Raw genomic sequence first — 18,415 nt, forward strand, 5'->3', positions numbered from 1 at the left:
TACTTGAATGAACTCCTTTTGTATTACAGTCCTTCACGTGCATTACGCTCTCAGGCGTCCTGTCAGTTGGTAATACCTAGAATTTCAAAATCAAGTGCAGGTGGTAGATCCTTTTCCTATCTAGCGCCTAAACTTTGGAATAGTCTTCCCTGCACTGTCCGGGAGGCAGACACACTCTGTCAGTTTAAATCTAGACTAAAGACGCATCTTTTTAATCTTGCATACACAACTCTTCCATAATATAAATCCTCTGAGGGTTTAGGCTGCATTAGTTAAATCAACGGGAACCAAAAACACAACTGATGTACTTGTTGCATCAAAGAGTGCAGAACAGTACTCTACTCTCAGCCAGTCTTGTCTCATTGTTCCAAGGTTACCACAGCGAGCAGGATGCAGTTCATGGCCTGACCTGATGGTAGAGCGGAGAATAGGAAGCGGTGACCTGACTGAGATGATAGAGCTGGATAAAGAAGGACGCGGTCACCTGACACGTCTTCATGGCCTGACCTGATGGTAGAGAGGAGAATGGGAAGCGGCGACCTGACAAGAGCTGAGATGATAGAGCTGGATAAAGAAGGACGCGGTCACCTGACACGTCTTCATGGCCTGACCTGATGGTAGAGCGGAGAATGGGAAGCGGCGACCTGACAAGAGCTGAGATGATAGAGCTGGATAAAGAAGGACGCGGTCACCTGACATGTCTTCACCACAAAATTTCAAATGCTATTAGATTATTAATGATAATCTTAAACTATAATTTACCTTATTAGTAAGTTTATTTATTTTATTTAGCCTTGTTGTGCAAGCTGTCTGGAGCTTGTGCAGAGGCAGCAGCTTTTGCCAGAGGGGAACTGGAATCCCCTGGTTGGGCCTGGGTTCTCCTGAGTTTTTTTTTTTTCGATTAGAGTTTTGGGTTCCTCGCCACCGTTTGCATACTGTTTTTTGCACTATTTGCCTGGCCGGGGGGCTGCTTTAGAATTTTAAAGTTTTACTTAATTAATATTGCATATAGGAATTTAAAGTCTGTTATGTTTGACCTGTGCTTCTCTCTCTATCTTAAATGTGTGCTCTCACTGTGTGTGTGTGTGTGTGTGTGTGTGTGTGCGTACTTGTCTGTGTACGTGTCTGTGTGCGTCCATGTGTGTGTGTCTATGTCTATGTGTGTTAGTACGTGTGCATATTGTGTGTGTGTGGAGTGTTTTGTGTGTGGGTATGTCTGTCTTCTGTGTTTTCAACTTTTTCTTGTTTTTGCAGGTACAACTTTAATTGTTTTGCTTATAGTCAATATGTCTTATGTACAGCTGCTTTGTAACAATGAAAATTGTAAAAAGCACTATATAAATAAAGTTGAGTTGAGTTGAATAACACCATTAATCCAATCAGTGTGCCTCTGCACGAGCAACACAGGCCCGATTTCACTTTCCTCCAGACTGAATCCCATAGAAAACCTATGGGATCAGCGGAGTCGTTGTGTACGGGCTCATAACCCTGTACCCCAGAACCTCAATGACCTGTGGGAAGCCCTTCAAGAAGAGTGGAATGCCATGCCTCAGAAGACAAGAAGTTGATTTGTGAACAGCATGAGACATCGTTGTCAAGTTGTAACTGATGCTCAAGGACACACCACATTGACATTTTTTGTTGAGGTATAATCACCACTGTTGTTAGCGTATGTTTCAATAAATTGTTTGAGATGAAGAAATTATTGCATGCTTCTACTTAAATGCCCTACTTTCATGATACAATATGACTGTAGCATGAACTTTTTACATTTTCCATATATTTCACCCGAAATTCGAATATCCCTAACTTTTTGTGAGTAGTGTATGTCTGCCAAATGTGTAAATTACTTCATACATCTATAACAAAAATTATTTTGAGACCAGTAAGCTAAAAGGGGGGGGGGCACAAGGGGGCCCAAGCTGACTTCTAAGGGAGCCTCAAGATGACTAATAATTTAAAATTAGACAAGCTAAGCATTGAAAGACATTAAATAAAAAATAAAAAGAAGATATTTCTTCATATTTGGCCATTTTTATAATGAAAAAACATTTTCCAGTTAACTTCAAGCCTAAAATATTTTATTGGGTACACTGTAAAAACATAAAATATAAAAAATTTTTACGTAAAATTACACGTTCTTGTAAATTTGCAGTCTTTTCTGTCATTTTACGTTTTTTTACTGTATTTCTCTGTTAAAAAAAATCCCATTATAAAATGACATCTTTTTTTGTTGTAAATTTGCTGTCTTTTTCTGTAATTTCAAAAATACATGAAAAATCGGTAAAAAAAAGCAGTAAAATTCTATAAAACTATTTTTTTTACAGTGTAGAGTACAATTGTGAGTGGGAAGGGGGCCTGGAGCCTTGGAATAAAAAAGGTAAAAAAAAAAACCCTGGTCTAGTACCATTCGCTTGCACATGCCACTTGATTTCCTGTCATGCTTTGAAATCGAATCCAATGATATTCATGCTTATTGTACAGTGAATCTCCACGTGTTGGAGATACTGACCTTTAAGCAGATCACTAGAGAATAAAGATTATATGAGGTTATACGTATAGACAGACTCACAGATTAGTAGCCCTTGCCAAAGCTGCCCCTGTGCTTCGTCCTGATTTTCGTGAGAGCTGTCTCTGCTATGTCAGCCCGCTCCTCTGCATCATCCAACTCGTGAACAGTCTTTCTGTACTTGGCCAGGGTCATATTGGCCTGCTCCTCCTGTGTAGAATGTGTAAATAGGTAAAAGTCACACATTACAATGAGACTATGCTTCACCATGAATATAGACACAATACAAATCACAACCTCTTCAGTCAAGTGTCTTACCGCTTCCTCCACTTGTCTCTTATAAGCTTTCATTTTAATCTGGATTCTCTCCACCAGTTCCTGCATCCTCTGCTGGTTCTTCTGGTCCTCCTCCGACTGGAACAGCAGCTCCTTCAGACGCCGCTCATTCTTCCGCAGGTTCTTGACCGTCTCGGCGTGCCGCTTCTGCTCGTTGTCCAAGTCCAACTCTAGTTCTTTCACCTGTGTATGCCACAATTCCAGACAAAGCAAAAGATATAAATCATTCAATGAGATGAATTTGCCATTAAGATGGACACTAGGTAACGTCGTTTACCATGCCTTCCAGCTTCTGGATGATCTTCTTGCCTCCTTTCATGGCCAGCTGCTCAGCTTCATCCAGTCTGGAGGTCATGTCCTTTATCTGAACCTCCATGCCCTTCTTCACCCGCTCCAGGTGCATGGTGTGCTCCTGCTCCACACGCAGCTCCTCCGCCACACGTGCAGTCTGTGAAAAAAATGTGTTATTCATGTCCTAAGAGCAATAAAAACACATCCTGACTGAGATGCTTAAAAGGGTTCTTCGCAAGTGATGCCACAGATGTCTAATACCTCACAGACAGCTTTCTTGGCCTTGTCATTGGCTGTTCTCAGTTCACCCAGCAGTTCCTCGTGTTCTTGTGTGAGCTGCTGTAGATCTACCTCCAGCTTCCTCTTTCCACTGGATACAGACTGTAACTGCACAGGAGAGAAAGGGATCAAATTTGAGACGCACCGATACTACATTTCTCCACCAATACCGATAGCCAATTATTCAGAGTGATATCTGCCGATACTGATATAGATAGTTTGGTGAAATTCTGCATCAGTCTCAGAAATCAACTTTATTTCCAAGCAGTTTTGTCTTATTCTACAGTGAGACAACATTACAGTACAAAGCACAACATTACAATAGTACTGAAGGTAAAAAAAACGTACGGTTTTGTCAGTACTTAAAGTACTGCTGAATAAAACCATAGAAACCCAATAGAAACCATCACAGAGATTCTAATGATTTCCATTATGAACCATTAGCTCCTTTACATTAAAACCATTACAAAAATCCTTTTTGCAGGCAAATTACCAATAGAGACCCACAGAGACATTACAGTTTCCATTAAAACCAATTCCTTTAAAACCCTTACAACTTCTTTAATTGTTTCTATTGTTGTTTCAGCAGGGTGAAAAAATAGAAGCCATTAAAGAAGTTGTAATGGTTTTAAAGGGATTTGCATGGTTTTAATAGAAACATTAATGTTGTCTACTGGTATGTCATGGATTCTGTTGTCGGGATGTTAAATCCTATTGGAATAATGCCCAAAAAGGAATTTTGTAATGGTTTTAATGGAAAAAGCTTTTGGGTTGTGATGGTTTTCTAATGGACACCATTAGAATTTCTGTGATTGTTACTTTCTATACATACAGTTATACAATCAAAGGTTGACAGAGGTACATCTTGTCATTGCATTCGGACCATTTTTTAATGGTATTGAGACTTCCACAGAAGCTTTTTAGGGGTATTTTATGAATGTATAATCACTTTCCTTGAAATACAGATATTGCATCTCACTGCAATAATGATTTCCTTGATATTTTAGTCTTATTAATGCTTTCCATATACAAATATCAAATATCTACAATTCCTAAATCAGGGGACATATTCTTCAGAAACCCTATCCCAACACACAAGTGAAAAAAATCTGCCAATGAGGTAATAAAAATCTTGAATTAAGTACTTAAGAGGTCAAACGTAATTCAATCTTATTTTTTGTTACTCTATTGGCAGATTTTTGCTCAGGTTTTGCTTTTTAACCATAAACTATTTTTGATTACTTATTTATTGTGTTATCTAAGGTCATTCTGATTTTGAAGAAAATGTCTCTGTTTAAATTATTTTTATATTTGTACTGCAAAACCAGACAAAATACTAAGTAAGAAATTCATTTATTTGCATTGCTGACAGCTATAGGTTACAGTATCTGCTTAGAATCTAAACTCATAACCGGATACATAACTACAATAGAATAATATGAAATATATAAAGTGATAGATAGCAGATTACAGATTACTTGGTGTGTTTGTGACTTTCTTTTACATTTCTTCCCTTAGCCCCATATAATTTCTGATCCTCATCGTCTCCACAAGGTGTGTACCTGGTTGTCAAGATCATTGTATTTCTCTGAAGTATCCTGGAGTTCTGTTTCTAGGGCCTTACGGCTCCTCTCCACTGCCTCCAATGAGGCACGACTCTCTTCTCCTTCAGTAACCAGCAGGGTGCAGCGGCGCTCCAGAAGAGTCCGCTCCTCTCTTAGTTCCTCCTGTATGCGTGCCTCATCCTCCAGCTGTACCTGGAGGTCCTGTGGGAGACACTGAATGAAGGTTACTTAAGGTCTGCGGGCATCTTTCTTTGCTGATGTTGTGTGCAATACACTATTTAATTGTGCATTGATGAGCTTAGTGGGTCCCAGATGATGTTCTTGGTTTCCAAAACCTGCCCCCTAAAGGCAGACCTTAATATATGCTCATATCTATGTATATAGGGCTAAATAGATTCTGACGTGCATTATGGTTTCAACAATTATAATAAGAGGCAATATGTAGACCTTAATTTGTTGTTGCATCTTTTTGACGTTCTTCATTAGATCGCCGTTGTTCTTGTTCAGCTGGTCCACCTGGACCTCCAGCTCATTAAGGTCACTCTCCATCTTCTTCTTGACACGGGCTGCCTCCGTGCGGCCCTTCACCTCCACATCTAGACTGGCCTTCAGGGACTCCAGCTCCCTCTGGTGGCTCTTTCTAAAAGTAGCAAAACAATTAAATTGTAGTACAGTTAATGTAGTACATGAGTTTTTGCTAAGTTTATGGTTGGCATACAGAAGCAAATAGATGTAAGTTGCATTTGGAAAGATGAGGTATGCCGCAGATATGAGAAGATGCAACTTAGTTACTTACCAAAGGGGTTATCCCATGTTAGTGAAAATATAGAATATAAAGGACAAGATGGAAAAACACAGTTAAAGAACGGAAATGGAAACATGCATTAGAAGCTGAAGATATTTTTGAAAGGCATAATCCCAAGATTGGACACCAAGGATGAGCCAGGATTTATTGGTGCCATAGCTGACACAGAATTTAAAGCTGCAATTTTTATTTAATTTAGCATTTATTTATTAGTTATCATATAACTAAAATACGTTATTATCAAACTTTTGACATTTTATTTTAGTTGTTCTTCACAACAGTGTTGGTCTAGTAGTATTTAACCAAAATTCTAACCAAATTTAGCTGGTTTTACACAAACACCGTTTTAAATACAAAAATGTTTACTTCACAGTTATTTGTAGAAAAGAATATGCTATTTAAATCCACTTGGCTCAAGAATCATATGATACTTCTAGGAATGTAGGGATGGGAACATGGACCAGTAGGTACCTGGTGGCTTCAAACTCCTCTTCTTTCTCCTGCAGTCTGCGATCCATGTCTGCTTTAACTTGAGACAGTTCCAGCTGAAGACGTAAAACCTTTGTCTCCTCAGCCTGTAAAATACAAACACAGAGCAAATCTAAGCAAGTATTCATAACGGTAGAAGATTCTGTTCAAAATTCCTCAACTAACTGCTGTCTGAGAGCACAAGTACACCAACCCTCCTCCATTCAACATCCCTCTAAGCATCACCATTACCTACTCCATTCAGTTTAACAGTCATCCATCTCCATCCATCAGCCGACAGTCAGAAGGTCACAGGGGTCAGCTGATACATCATGAGGATGTTTCCCTCACCTATTTTTTCAACTGACAGCTTCACACCTGTTTCATTTTATCAGCTTGTGATAAAAGTGTCCAAAGTTGACAAATGAGGGGGACATTTGTTCACAGAAAACATGACAAGCCTGACAGGAGAAAGTTATTTTTTATTCTAAGAGACTTTTTAGTGAACCTCCTAGTGATGGTGCCGCCATTTGAGAAATGTGTCATATTTTGAATACTGTTTTTTTAATTTACTAATTAGTAGTAATCTCCTAAATTGCACAGGCTTTGCAATGTAACGTACAGTAATTCAATTCCAATTAATTCTATTTATGGCATTTCATAACTTTTCATTGTTGCAAACCAGCTTTGCAGACAATACATTAAACAGACAGTGGAGACATAAAATAGTATAGAAATAAGGAAAACGAAAAGAAAACAGAAACATAAAACATGAAAAAATATAGAAAAGATTTTGTGTGTTAGCAATACTATCAGTTCAAATAATTACAGGTGATTTATATTATTTTTTTCCTGATACTCGCCGATACCAATGCCTGTACCTTTTCACAACACAGTGAGACTGATAACAGCTTTCCTGTGTCTCAGTGGTTAGAGCATGGCGCTAGCAACGCCAAGGTCATGGGTCCGATCCCAGGGGATTGCACATAGTTAGAAACAAAATGTATAGTACAATGCAATGTAAGTTGCTTTGGATAAAAGCGTCTGCAAAATGCATAAATGTAAATGTAATAAAAATAGACTAGCTTCATAATTACAAACAACACATTAAACACATTTTGAAAAAAGAAACTATTTGATGTGTTTTTCACAAACTTTCAAAAGCAAATTTCACAAGAAATTTCAGTTAGTTCTGTAAGTAACTGTCAGTCTTTGGTATCGGTGCATTTTTACGAGTACGAATACGAGCACATGAGCTTAGTATCGGGCCCGATACCGATACTGGTGTCAGTGCATCCCTAAAATTCTTTCTTCTTCACCTCTAACGCTGCCTCAGACTCCTCCAGTGACGCCTGCAGTTCCTCCTTCTCCATCTCGATTTTCTTCTTCATCTTCTGAAGCTCATGGATGCTCTTTCCTCCTTCTGAGAGCTGGTCAGTAAGATCAGTAATCTCCTCTGAAACACAACAGCGCCGAACAAAAGACGTTACATAGAGTAACTATGTACAATATAACTATATGAATATAACAGTGTATTACTATGTGCATCTTATTCTATATATGTTTCATACGGCAGATAAAACTTCAACCCGATTCACGACATAACGGGCAAAACTAAATGTAATCCTGTTGTACTTCTATAAGACATTGTTATAACGTTTGTAGTGAAATATTGCAAGTGCCAAACCTTAAGCTACCTTTCATTCTCTGCAGCCCATTATTGAGTCAGTTTGTTTCCATTGGACGCCTCACCTCGACTAATTATGGTTCAGTCTTAAAACCACAGCCACGCAAACAGAGCCCATAAAAAAGGATTAAGACTGACATTTTGTGGTTCCAGTCCCACATTACGCTTGCTCAGCTCAACTGTGATTTGTGTTGAAATGAGTTTTGACTAGGGCTGTCAATCGATTAAAATATTCAATCGCGATTAATCGCATGATTGTAATGAGTTAACTCGTGATTAATCGCAACTTAATCGCACATTTTTATCCATTATAAATGTACCTTAAATGAATACTTTTCAAGTTTTTAATACTCTAATCAACATGGGCATGGACAAATTTTGATGCTTTATGCAAATGTATATTGTTTATTATTAGTGAAACCATACTCAACATAGAGCATGGAGACTAGACATGTTTCAAAGGTCATAGATGTTTTTCAAAGAACTTGTACATGTCTATTAAACACATGAAAAAAAACTGGAAAAACACAGGTTCCCATTACTTCTTTCTCTGCACTGAGCTATTTACTTACACAAGCATGTTTACATTTTCACAACTGTGATAGCTCGGTGGAGGCAGTGTGCAATGCAAGGCATATGCTCGAACGGAAGCTGCCTGGCCGCGGCAATCATGTTGCGTGCACTATCGGTGGTCAGTGGGCTAATTTTGAATTCAATATTCCACTGTCTGGCTACCTGCAGAAAGTGCTCAGCGCAAACGTCAGCATAGTGCCTCTCGTCTGTCTTCATGACAGTCAAAGCGTGCGACCGTAGTTTCCAGTGTGTGTCAAAATAATGAGCCGTGACCCCCAGGTAGCTATGGTTACTGAGGGAAGTCCAGTAATCTCTGGTGAGCGCAACCGTGTTTGTCTTATCGCCTCCTCGACTTTCGCTTTCTCCTCTTCGTAAGAGTCGTGAATCTTGCTTGTAACAGTGGCTCTCGAAGGTAGTTCATATGTGTAATCGTTAGATGCGATGCGAATAATTTCAAGTAGACCCTCGTCCTCCACTACATTAACTGGCCTACATGCTGTAGCCACCCATTTAGCTATCGATGTGGTGAGTCTGTTGCTTGTGAAGTTGTCCATCCGTCTCTGCTGAAAACAATCTAGTGTGGTCTGCCGCGAGGAGGAGAGCTCTCTGAGTCAGTTGTATGCTTCGCTTCAAGTGATATTTTAAACTCGACGTGCTGCGGTGATAGCTTAATTCACATCGACAATAAATGCAGTCGATAGCACTTTAGTCTTGTCGACAGAACCATCAGACATCGTTTTATATATTTCTCCATTTCTGTTTGCTGCTGCATCGTTTACTTACTCAAACTACGGGCAAGGCCAAGGTTCAAACAGAAAATGTGCGCTGCGTTAATCGCACGTTAATAAAATTAGTGCCGTTAAAAGGAATTTGCATAAACGTGTTATTAACGCGTTAATTTTGACAGCCCTAGTTTTGACATGAATTCACACTTCACAAAAAGCTTCAAATAAACAAATCTTCTATAATTACTACTAGGCGGCTGCATATATGAAAAAACCCACCTAACCCTAAAAAAATTCTAACAAAAGGTTTCTCAGCTGTTTTTTGTAGTATTAGGTGTCCTTAATAACATACTAAAAGTTTACCAAAGTTTGACCACTAGAAATGTATAATTTTCAAGATGGCATCCAAGATGGGCAGGAAGCCCTTAAAATATCCTAACTCCTTCATTATTTGACCTAGCCAAGTACTCTTGGTGTCTAACCCTATGTTGTCTGGGTCTATGAATCCATTGGACTTTTCTAAATTGCACTGACATGATTTCAAACTTATGGAATACATGATTTTGTGAGATTACTGTAAGGTTTTGTCTTTGTTTGGGGTGAACCAGAGATGTAAACGATTTAGCCTATGTCATGTAACTCCTACTCAGTACGTGTTTTGGACACATTTTTTCCTTAAACACAGACTTGACATTCAATGTAAAAGTTATTGCACCCAAAAGTAATTTAAATTGGAGTTGTATAACTTTGATCATAAACAACTCTGAATTAGCCCGAACAGAGGCCTGTGTATGAACTAGTGCTGTCAATCGATTAAAAAAATTAATCGGATTAATCACACATTCTTTCTGTGATTAATCACGATTAATCGCACACAACAATTTTATTTTAAAATATACTTTTACATTTTAATAATTTCACATTTAATCTTCAAATTGATGTAGAAACAACATATTTATTTAACAGCATCATTTTATGAAAGCTAACATTTTGATATTAGTATTGTAACTGATGTCTCTATTAAATTGATTATTTTAACATTAATTATAGCCATTCAACAGTATAATTGAGAGCTCATGTAGGAAATTGAAGGACACTTTACAGTCTTTAATGCTAAATTATAAATTAAATGCAGAAGAATTCTCATTAAAGCTATAAAATCACATTGATTTCTTCTTTTATTTTGTTCTTTCATTAACATTAGTGACAGGAGTCACAGCAGCACGTTTAAGAACGTGGCCCCTTTAAGAGCTGTCTTAGTACGCAGATTTGACCGTCTCCGTACTCCCATTTTCACAACACTTTGCATTCATTTAAGATTTTATTTTACACCTTGAAGTCTGTGCTTAAGAAAACGCTAGACAAAACGGGCTTTCTGACATAATCTTGTGTGGCTGTATCCATTCAAGCACGAAAGAGAACTTAACACGGATGCGCTGTCTGACAGAGATTCACCGACGCAGCCGTTACTGTACACACCAGACTGGACCTCGCGTTGCGTTTTGCCGCGTCCCACAGTTTAGAAGCTGTCTATCTCCATTGAACGCGTCAAAGCAACTGTTTTTAAAAGCCTGTACACGAATAAGAGCGTGATTACATAATGTAACGCTAGACAAAGGATGTCAAAACAAACGGATGCTGCGTTAATTGCGATAAATATTTTCTCACGCGTTAATTTGAAAAAATTAATCGCATGCGTTAACGCGTTAACGTTGACAGCCCTAGTATGAACCCTCTAAAATGGTCACTCAATTAAATTTGAATAAGGTAATACATATCGTAATGCATCCTCTATAGATGTTGTTAGTATAAAGGTGGCATTATACTAAACCCAACAAAACTAAATTCACAATTTTCAGCAATTCAGAAGATGGTGGAAGAGAATACTGACATTTGATATTGCTTGCCTCATTGAAATGTTGTTGGCAGCACAGTGTATACAATTTTGCTCAAACAAAATTCATCCTTGACTACTTAAACCTTCCACCCCCCCACCCAGATTTCTAACACATGAAAAAGGCCAACAATGTAAGTGTGTTAAGAGAGGATGACACTGTTGAATTAGCTTGAGGAAAAAGTACACTCCAAATGCAATTTTGACCATGAGTCATGTTGTTGTAAACCAAGAAACTTGCCCTATTTGCTGTAAAAACTTAAGAGATGGCTCTGATGTGGTTGAGGTTCATCAGAAGGGAGCTGATGGAATAAACAATGCAAGTGTACAAAGAGGCGATGACGTACACAACCAGGTGATTGAGACATCTGTCCACCAGCAAATGTCCACGAAAAGCTCTTTGCACTGACTTTCCAGTCATCATGTGCTGGACGGCATTTGATCTATAGACAACTTCCATAATGTTCCTGAGTCCTGTTCCTTCCATCAGTGTGCCTATTCCACCAAGTAGGTTCATAAAAGTATGAAAACCTCCAAGCATTAAGACTATGCTTTTAAGGGGACTACTCTGTGGTGTATCCATGATCATCTCTGCTGCTTTCCAGTACAGTGGCTGATCAAACGTAATAACGGGTGGAGCATCGTGATTGATAGCCAGGTCACAAACAAAATCCAAGGTGGACAAAATACACGTTTTGTCTCCAGAGTACAGGTCAATCATTGGAAAGCAGCAGAGATGATCATGGATGCACCACAGAGTAGTCCCCTTAAAAACATAGTCTTAATGCTTGGAGGTTTTCATACGTTTATGAACCTACTTGGTGCAATAGGCACACTGATGGAAGGCATCATTAGGCACCATTTGCTGGTGGACAGATGCACAACTGCCTGCCGAACACAATGGTGCAGTTGCAGGGCATATGGACTACCATGCATGCCTGCTTGTGGACCATGTCAAGTTGGGAATTGTGAGAATCACTATAATCAACCTATATGGGAGGAAGAGTGTGACGACTAATGGTAAATCTAGTGAAGGTCACAGTTCAAAAAAGTATAAAAAATAAACCAGAATAAGAGGAAACAACTGAAGAAAATAGAAAAAGTTATGTATAAATAAGAATAGTATTAAAAAATATATAAAAAACAAAAGGCAAAAAAAGCATTATAAAAAATATATGAAAAAATAAAACACAAAAAAATAAAAGGGGTTAGCGGAACTGAACCTTCACGTGGCAGCCCTGTTTTGACAAATTTTACAGTACCACACAGTTCTAATGAATTTATTCTTTATTGGAATCAAAAGAATGGTTATGAACCACAGAAATCACCAACACTAGGCAAAACGATATGAGAAAGGAGAAATATGCAATTACTTAAGGGAAATTGTACTTATTTTTCACATAAATATGCTTGTAACCAATTGCTTTAATATATAGTTGTACTTGTAATCACTTGTCTATCATGCAAATATGCCAATGAGAATATTACATGGCCAAAACATGTACAGTATCAAGCACCAGTATTCCTGGTCTAGGAGGAATACAAAGGAGTAATGGTAATTTTAAGGACCTGACGGCCACCATTTTGAAAATGGGGCCTTTCTTGGTTTCAAACTTTGGTAAACTTTTAGTATGTTTTTAAGTACATCTGATACTACTGTAAATCACTGAGAAACCTTTTGTTAGAATTTTTTTGGGGTCAAGTCATATTTGCAGCTGACTATACACAATTATAGCACGTTTCAATCGTAAGGGGCAAGTGGTTGTATTTATGTTGAGTAAATGATACTCTGAGTGCCAGTGTTACCCTGTAAGGTCTTGTTTTCTCTTCGCAGAGCCTCGCCCTGTTCCACGGCCTCCTCATGAGCCATTTTCAGCTTGAAGAGCTCCGCGGCGTGCTGTCGGCTCTCTTTCTGACAGTTCTCCACTTCAGCGACCAGCTCCTCGCACTTCTGTCTCCAGTCACTTAACTGTTTGTCCAGCATCCTTTGCTTTTTATCCAGCACTGCTGCCACGTTATTCGCCTGGAGAAGATCGTTATTAGTCCAACTGCGTGGAGAAATTGTTACCCTGCAAAAACTGTCTGCTTGTCAACACCCATCTGATTATCTGTCGGCTATTAAGGCAAAAGTTTACCCCAAAATATAAATTCTGTCATTATTTACTCACCCTTGAGTTCTTCCAAACCTGCATGAATGTCTTTGTTCTGATGAACACAGAGAAAGAAATTTGGACGAATGCTTGTAACCAAACAGTTCTTGGCTACCATAGTATGAAAAATGACAATGGTAGTCAAAAGTGCCCCAGAATTGTTTGCTTTCCTACATTCTTCAAAATATCTTCTTCTGTGTTAAACAGAACAAAGAAATGTATAAAGTATTTTTTCCTACTATGGGAGTCAATGGTGGCCAAGAACTGTTTGGTTACAAGCATTCTTCCAAATATCCTTCTCTGTGTTCATCATAAATGAAGACATCATTTTTATTTTTGGGTGAACTGTCGCTTTAAGGCACAATGTTAAATGGATGCAATCAAATATCAATAACACTGCTATTGTCAATACTGGTATATTGCGACACTCCTAAATGTATACAGTTTGCATGAAAAGTGATGTGCTCATACCTTCTCTAGATCAACACACAGTTCCTCCACCTCTCCCTGCAGTCTCTGTTTGGTTTTCTCTAGACTGGAGCATTTGGCCTGCGTGACCTCCACTGCCTCCTCTGCCTCCTGCAGTCGAACCGTCAGCTTCTTCCTGCAACACATATTTATGTCTGATAATGTCTGAAGGAAGTAAATGTAGAACATGTCTCTGGACCATGTTTCAGGATTCCTGGAAAAACAATCCTATGAACCCTTTATAAACAGCACTGTAATTGGTCATTTTTGAATGTTACAGGAAAAATGAAGGAAGTTGATCCAGGATATGTGCCACTTGTGTAAGTCTGTGTGTGTTGGTATGTTTCTGATGACGACGCATACTTGGTTTCCTCCAGTTCGTCACTGTGTTGGATGACATCAGCTTCATGCCGGCTCCTCCATTGTGTGACGTCGCTGTTGAGTTTGGAGACGAGACGCTGTAGTTCCTGTTTACTCTCTTGCTCCTCTTCCAGTTGCTCCTTGAGCATTTCACACTCTTGACGCATTGCGGTCATACTGCTGATCAGGGCCGCTTTAGCCTGAGAAGACCAAAACAAAATTTTACATGCTATAGTTTACTTATAGACATGCTGAATCCTGTTTTCCACCAATGCAAATAGAATTTGAGCATTTTAAAAAATACAATTAAAAAATAACAAAAAATAAATACAATTTATTTCATGATTTTTATTTTTATTTAATTTTGTAGAATTTTTGTAGAATTAGAATTTATTATAGACGGTTTCATCGGACGCACATGCCTGGCTCGAAGTTAACTTCTCTGTGTTTGTTTATCGCCCTTGCTAGTAGCTAATAATATAACTAGTTATATTTTATTTACATTTACATTTAGTCATTTAGCAGACACTTTTATCCAAAGCGATTTACAGAAAGTTCAGGGAGCAATAAGCGATATGTCATACAGGAGCAATAATACAATAGGTGCTAATACAAAGTTACTAGTTTCAACAAAAGCTGCACCACTATCTGTTGTGAGAAAGAGAGAGGGTTAGTGGGTTTTTTTTTCATTTTTCTTTCAAGTATTCACAGAAGAGATGGGTTTTAAGTAGTTTTTTTAATGTTGTGAGAGATGTGGTTGACCGGACCGAGTTAGGAAGAATATTCCACCAGGAAGGAGTTGTGAAGGAGATTGAGCGGGAAAGCGATTTAATGCCCTTATGAGAAGGCAATACAAGACGCCTCTGGTTTGCTGAACGCAGGGTTCTTGATGGAGTGTAGGAGGGTGTGAAAGTATGCCGGTGCAGATCCAGTGATAGTCCTGTAGGCAAGCATTAGTGACATGAATCTGATACGGGCTTCAACCGGTAGCCAGTGGAGAGAGATGTGTCACATGAGCCCTTTTGGGCTGTCGGAAGACGAGGCGGGCTGCTGCGTTCTGAACCAGCTGGAGTGGTTTGATAGCCTTTGCAGGAAGACCAGCAAGGAGAGCATTTTAGTAGTCCAACCTTGAGATTACCAGGGCCTGGACAAGGAGTTGTGCCGCATGCTCAGTGAGATAGGGTCTAACCTTTCTAATGTTAAATAAGGCAAATTGGCATTATTTCATTTATATTAGCATTAATTCATATTTGATTGTATAATAATAGTATTAAATAAGCAAATTTGTTGAATGGGTCGTATAACTTTGTTGTATTTAAATTAACTTGCTATCTAATGTAATTTACTTATTTACTTATATCACTGTTCTATATATTGCGAAATGTTATAGTATGTCTCAGATTATGCATACACACAGGTAAACAAACATTAAAAGAAATAATCTGCAAGGACACCATTTTTGCGGATGTGTACCGGAAGTTAAGTTTGGGCCAGAAAAGCTCATACAGTATGCACAGTACGTTTGTTTATGTTGTTGCTTTGAAACTGTCCATAGTTAGAATTATTAGTTACACACCTTGACGTCTTCATCATACTGCTTCTTGAGTTCCTCATGCTGGGTCATCAAGAGACTTTTTGTTCGACTGAGATGACTTCCCTTGTTCTCGGCTTCTTCCATCTGCCTCGTAAGATCATTATTTTCAGCTGCAGAGACATTTTTGTAATTATTTTTTAGATTCTAACTTCGCTGGAATTTCTTTTGTAGTTGTAATAACTAGAGATGCACGGCACAGATATATTGACAGGGGTGCACGTAAGTTTTTCTATATGGTTCTCAAGAGAGCACCTGGAGATTTGGTTTGGTGCTCACATTGCACATAGTGTGACAAATTATATTTACCTATTAAAAATAAAAGTAAAAAAGTTACTTTTTAATGAACAATAAACAAAATAATAAAGTGGGATAATACTATATGTATATTACTTTAAAGTACACTTAAAATACATTGATAATGTATTTCTTATTGTTTTTCTTTTTACTGTAACAGATTTTATTTGAGTGTTTTATTTGGTAATACTGAGTGCATTTGCATTGTAGTATGTGTGTGTGTGCAATACCGTTTTCCCCTCGGGGCTCGCCGTAGCTGGCGGGGTGGGCATGCGCACTAAGAACTAGAGTGCTGTTGAATTACATGTGGTCTCGACAAATAAAGGAGAAGAGTTTTGGACCAGACCCAGAGCATCCGTTTCTTATTTTATTAATTTATTAATATATTTAAGTTTCAGGCGAACCTACACAAACGCTCGGTTACATTGGTGGCAGCGGTTTTGTTTGTTTTTTTGCGTTCGTGGGAGAGTGGCGTGACGGGTGTTTAACTAGTTAGTTTAGCTCCAAAAGTTTTAGAAAGTGAGGGTGCGCGTGGTCAAAGCTTCAAGGATGTGGTGTAAAGAGGAGTTTGATTTCCACCCGAGACGGGATGGTGACAAAAGCAGCAGACACATTAGGATTGAGCTGCCGCCGCCGTTCTCCGGTGATGAGAGGCAGAGTTTTCTATGCTGGGCGCATCAGTTCAAGGTCGCGGTCAGAGCGCTCACGGAGGATGACGACGGTGTTTCATAGTTACGAGTTGGCGAGAATTCTACCGACACGTCTGAGCAACGCAGCGTTTCTGCTGTGGGACAGCCTTCCCGGTGCCGTTCAGGCGGATTACACAGCTGCGAAAGAGAAACTCAAAGAGGCATTCGGACAAAGACAGTTTATGGATCGCTTCAGAGCCAGCCTTTCGGCCCGCCCTCGAGCTCCGCGGGAAAGTTTGGAGGTGTATGCGGCTGAGATCAGCAGGTTGGTTGACGAAGCTTTTCCTGAATATGGCGACAAGGCTCAAAAAGAAGAAAATTTTCGTCGTTTCTTGGCTGGTTTAGACCCGGTTCTCAGAACAAAATGTCAGGAACAAGGAGCTACGGATTTAGAGGAAGCCGTCACAATTGCAGGTCGGTGCGAAAATGCTAGAGAGTCGATAAAGACTGATTATATGACTGTTAATGCTGCTCACAGTATTAGTGAGGAAGGGGCAGTGGCTGCTGTTCACTCTGGAAAGGATAATGTTGGACTTTACAGAGCAGTAGATAAATTAGCAGAAGAAATGAAAGAGATAAGAATGGAACTGAGACGTTTGGGAGAGGAGAACCAAAAATTGAGAACCAAAGCGAGCTCTAGAGCAATGGGGAGTGTGACTCTCAGTCTAATGGAATGTGTCAGTGCTACTGTGGTGGCCGGGGATGCCAGTCACGTGTCTTTGACAGTGCACGGAGAGGCCGTTCACCAGAGAGACAATCATACCAACACAGTGAAAAGTATAAGTCGGGCACAGATTATCGTGATTCCAAGGACTCATACTCTGTGCAGTTTTCTTCAAGACGCAGCCCTAGCCCCAGTCCACGCCGAAGGTACAGCTATGAGGATGACTCAAGGAAGCGTGGCGAACGTTTTATGTCTCCTGGCGCAGGGGAACGATGTAGTGGGCCGGGAAACGGACTGTAGCTGATGTTGTGGCCCAAACGCCAGCTATATTGCCCATGGGCCCTCGAATTGACAACACTACTACCAGTAATTCAATTTCCAAAGATACTGATGAAGTCACGAACACCAACCAAGACCTGCTGGTGTCTTATGTGAGAGGAGTAATTGAAGGCGTGGAGGTTCAAATGTTAGTGGATTCCGGTTCCAGTGTGTCGCTCATTAGTGCAGAGTTTTGCATGTCAATTCCAGTACTTCGCAATCGCCCTCTGAAAAAAGATTATGTGGCGGCTCAAGCCGTGAATGGACAGATCCTGGACACACTGGGCACCATGACATTAACATTTCAGCTGGGGACTGAATCATGGCAGCATGTATTTCACGTGTTGAGGGAAACCACACAGTCTGTGTTGTTGGGGTGGGACTTTCTGTTGAAAAATCACGCCTCGTTAGAACTCAGCCGAGCTAAGTTACAACTCTGGGACATTTCAGTTCCTCTCCTCACCAACAAAGACTTTGTTCCACTTTGCTGCAATGTGTCCCTGGCGACCACAATGACCTTAATGCCCCTCAGTGAGTCAGTTGTACCTGTTAAGGTATCCTCTCCTTATGTGACTCATTGGTCTAGCGACTTTGATGGCTATTTGGAACCTAATGTGGCAGATTCTTTCAGCTTAGTGGTGGCTCACACAGTAACCATTGTTCACGATGGACTGACAAAAGCTCGGGTTTTGAACCCTACTGGACAGGACATTTTACTGAAAGAAGGTACGCACCTGGGTGAGTTC

The 18,415-nt window shown here is 39.6% G+C and overlaps 1 protein-coding gene across 1 annotated transcript in view; it reads right to left on the reverse strand.

The window, feature by feature from the left end:
• The window catches only part of LOC130569373 (putative uncharacterized protein MYH16), a 37,160-nt gene that overhangs the window by 9,187 nt on the left and 9,558 nt on the right, over positions 1 to 18,415 (reverse strand). The window contains exons 5-16 of the mRNA XM_057358988.1: positions 15,687 to 15,814; positions 14,114 to 14,310; positions 13,754 to 13,886; positions 12,939 to 13,155; positions 7,573 to 7,709; positions 6,257 to 6,360; positions 5,428 to 5,620; positions 4,978 to 5,181; positions 3,398 to 3,523; positions 3,123 to 3,293; positions 2,828 to 3,028; positions 2,573 to 2,719 (exon numbers count right to left, since the gene is read on the reverse strand). Coding sequence (XP_057214971.1) covers positions 2,576 to 2,719; positions 2,828 to 3,028; positions 3,123 to 3,293; positions 3,398 to 3,523; positions 4,978 to 5,181; positions 5,428 to 5,620; positions 6,257 to 6,360; positions 7,573 to 7,709; positions 12,939 to 13,155; positions 13,754 to 13,886; positions 14,114 to 14,310; positions 15,687 to 15,814 — 1,955 coding nt within the window. The 3' untranslated portion in view covers positions 2,573 to 2,575. The remainder of the gene's footprint in view (positions 1 to 2,572; positions 2,720 to 2,827; positions 3,029 to 3,122; positions 3,294 to 3,397; positions 3,524 to 4,977; positions 5,182 to 5,427; positions 5,621 to 6,256; positions 6,361 to 7,572; positions 7,710 to 12,938; positions 13,156 to 13,753; positions 13,887 to 14,113; positions 14,311 to 15,686; positions 15,815 to 18,415) is intronic.

Source organism: Triplophysa rosa, linkage group LG18 (genome assembly GCF_024868665.1).
Source record: "Triplophysa rosa linkage group LG18, Trosa_1v2, whole genome shotgun sequence".
Lineage (NCBI taxonomy): Eukaryota > Metazoa > Chordata > Actinopteri > Cypriniformes > Nemacheilidae > Triplophysa > Triplophysa rosa.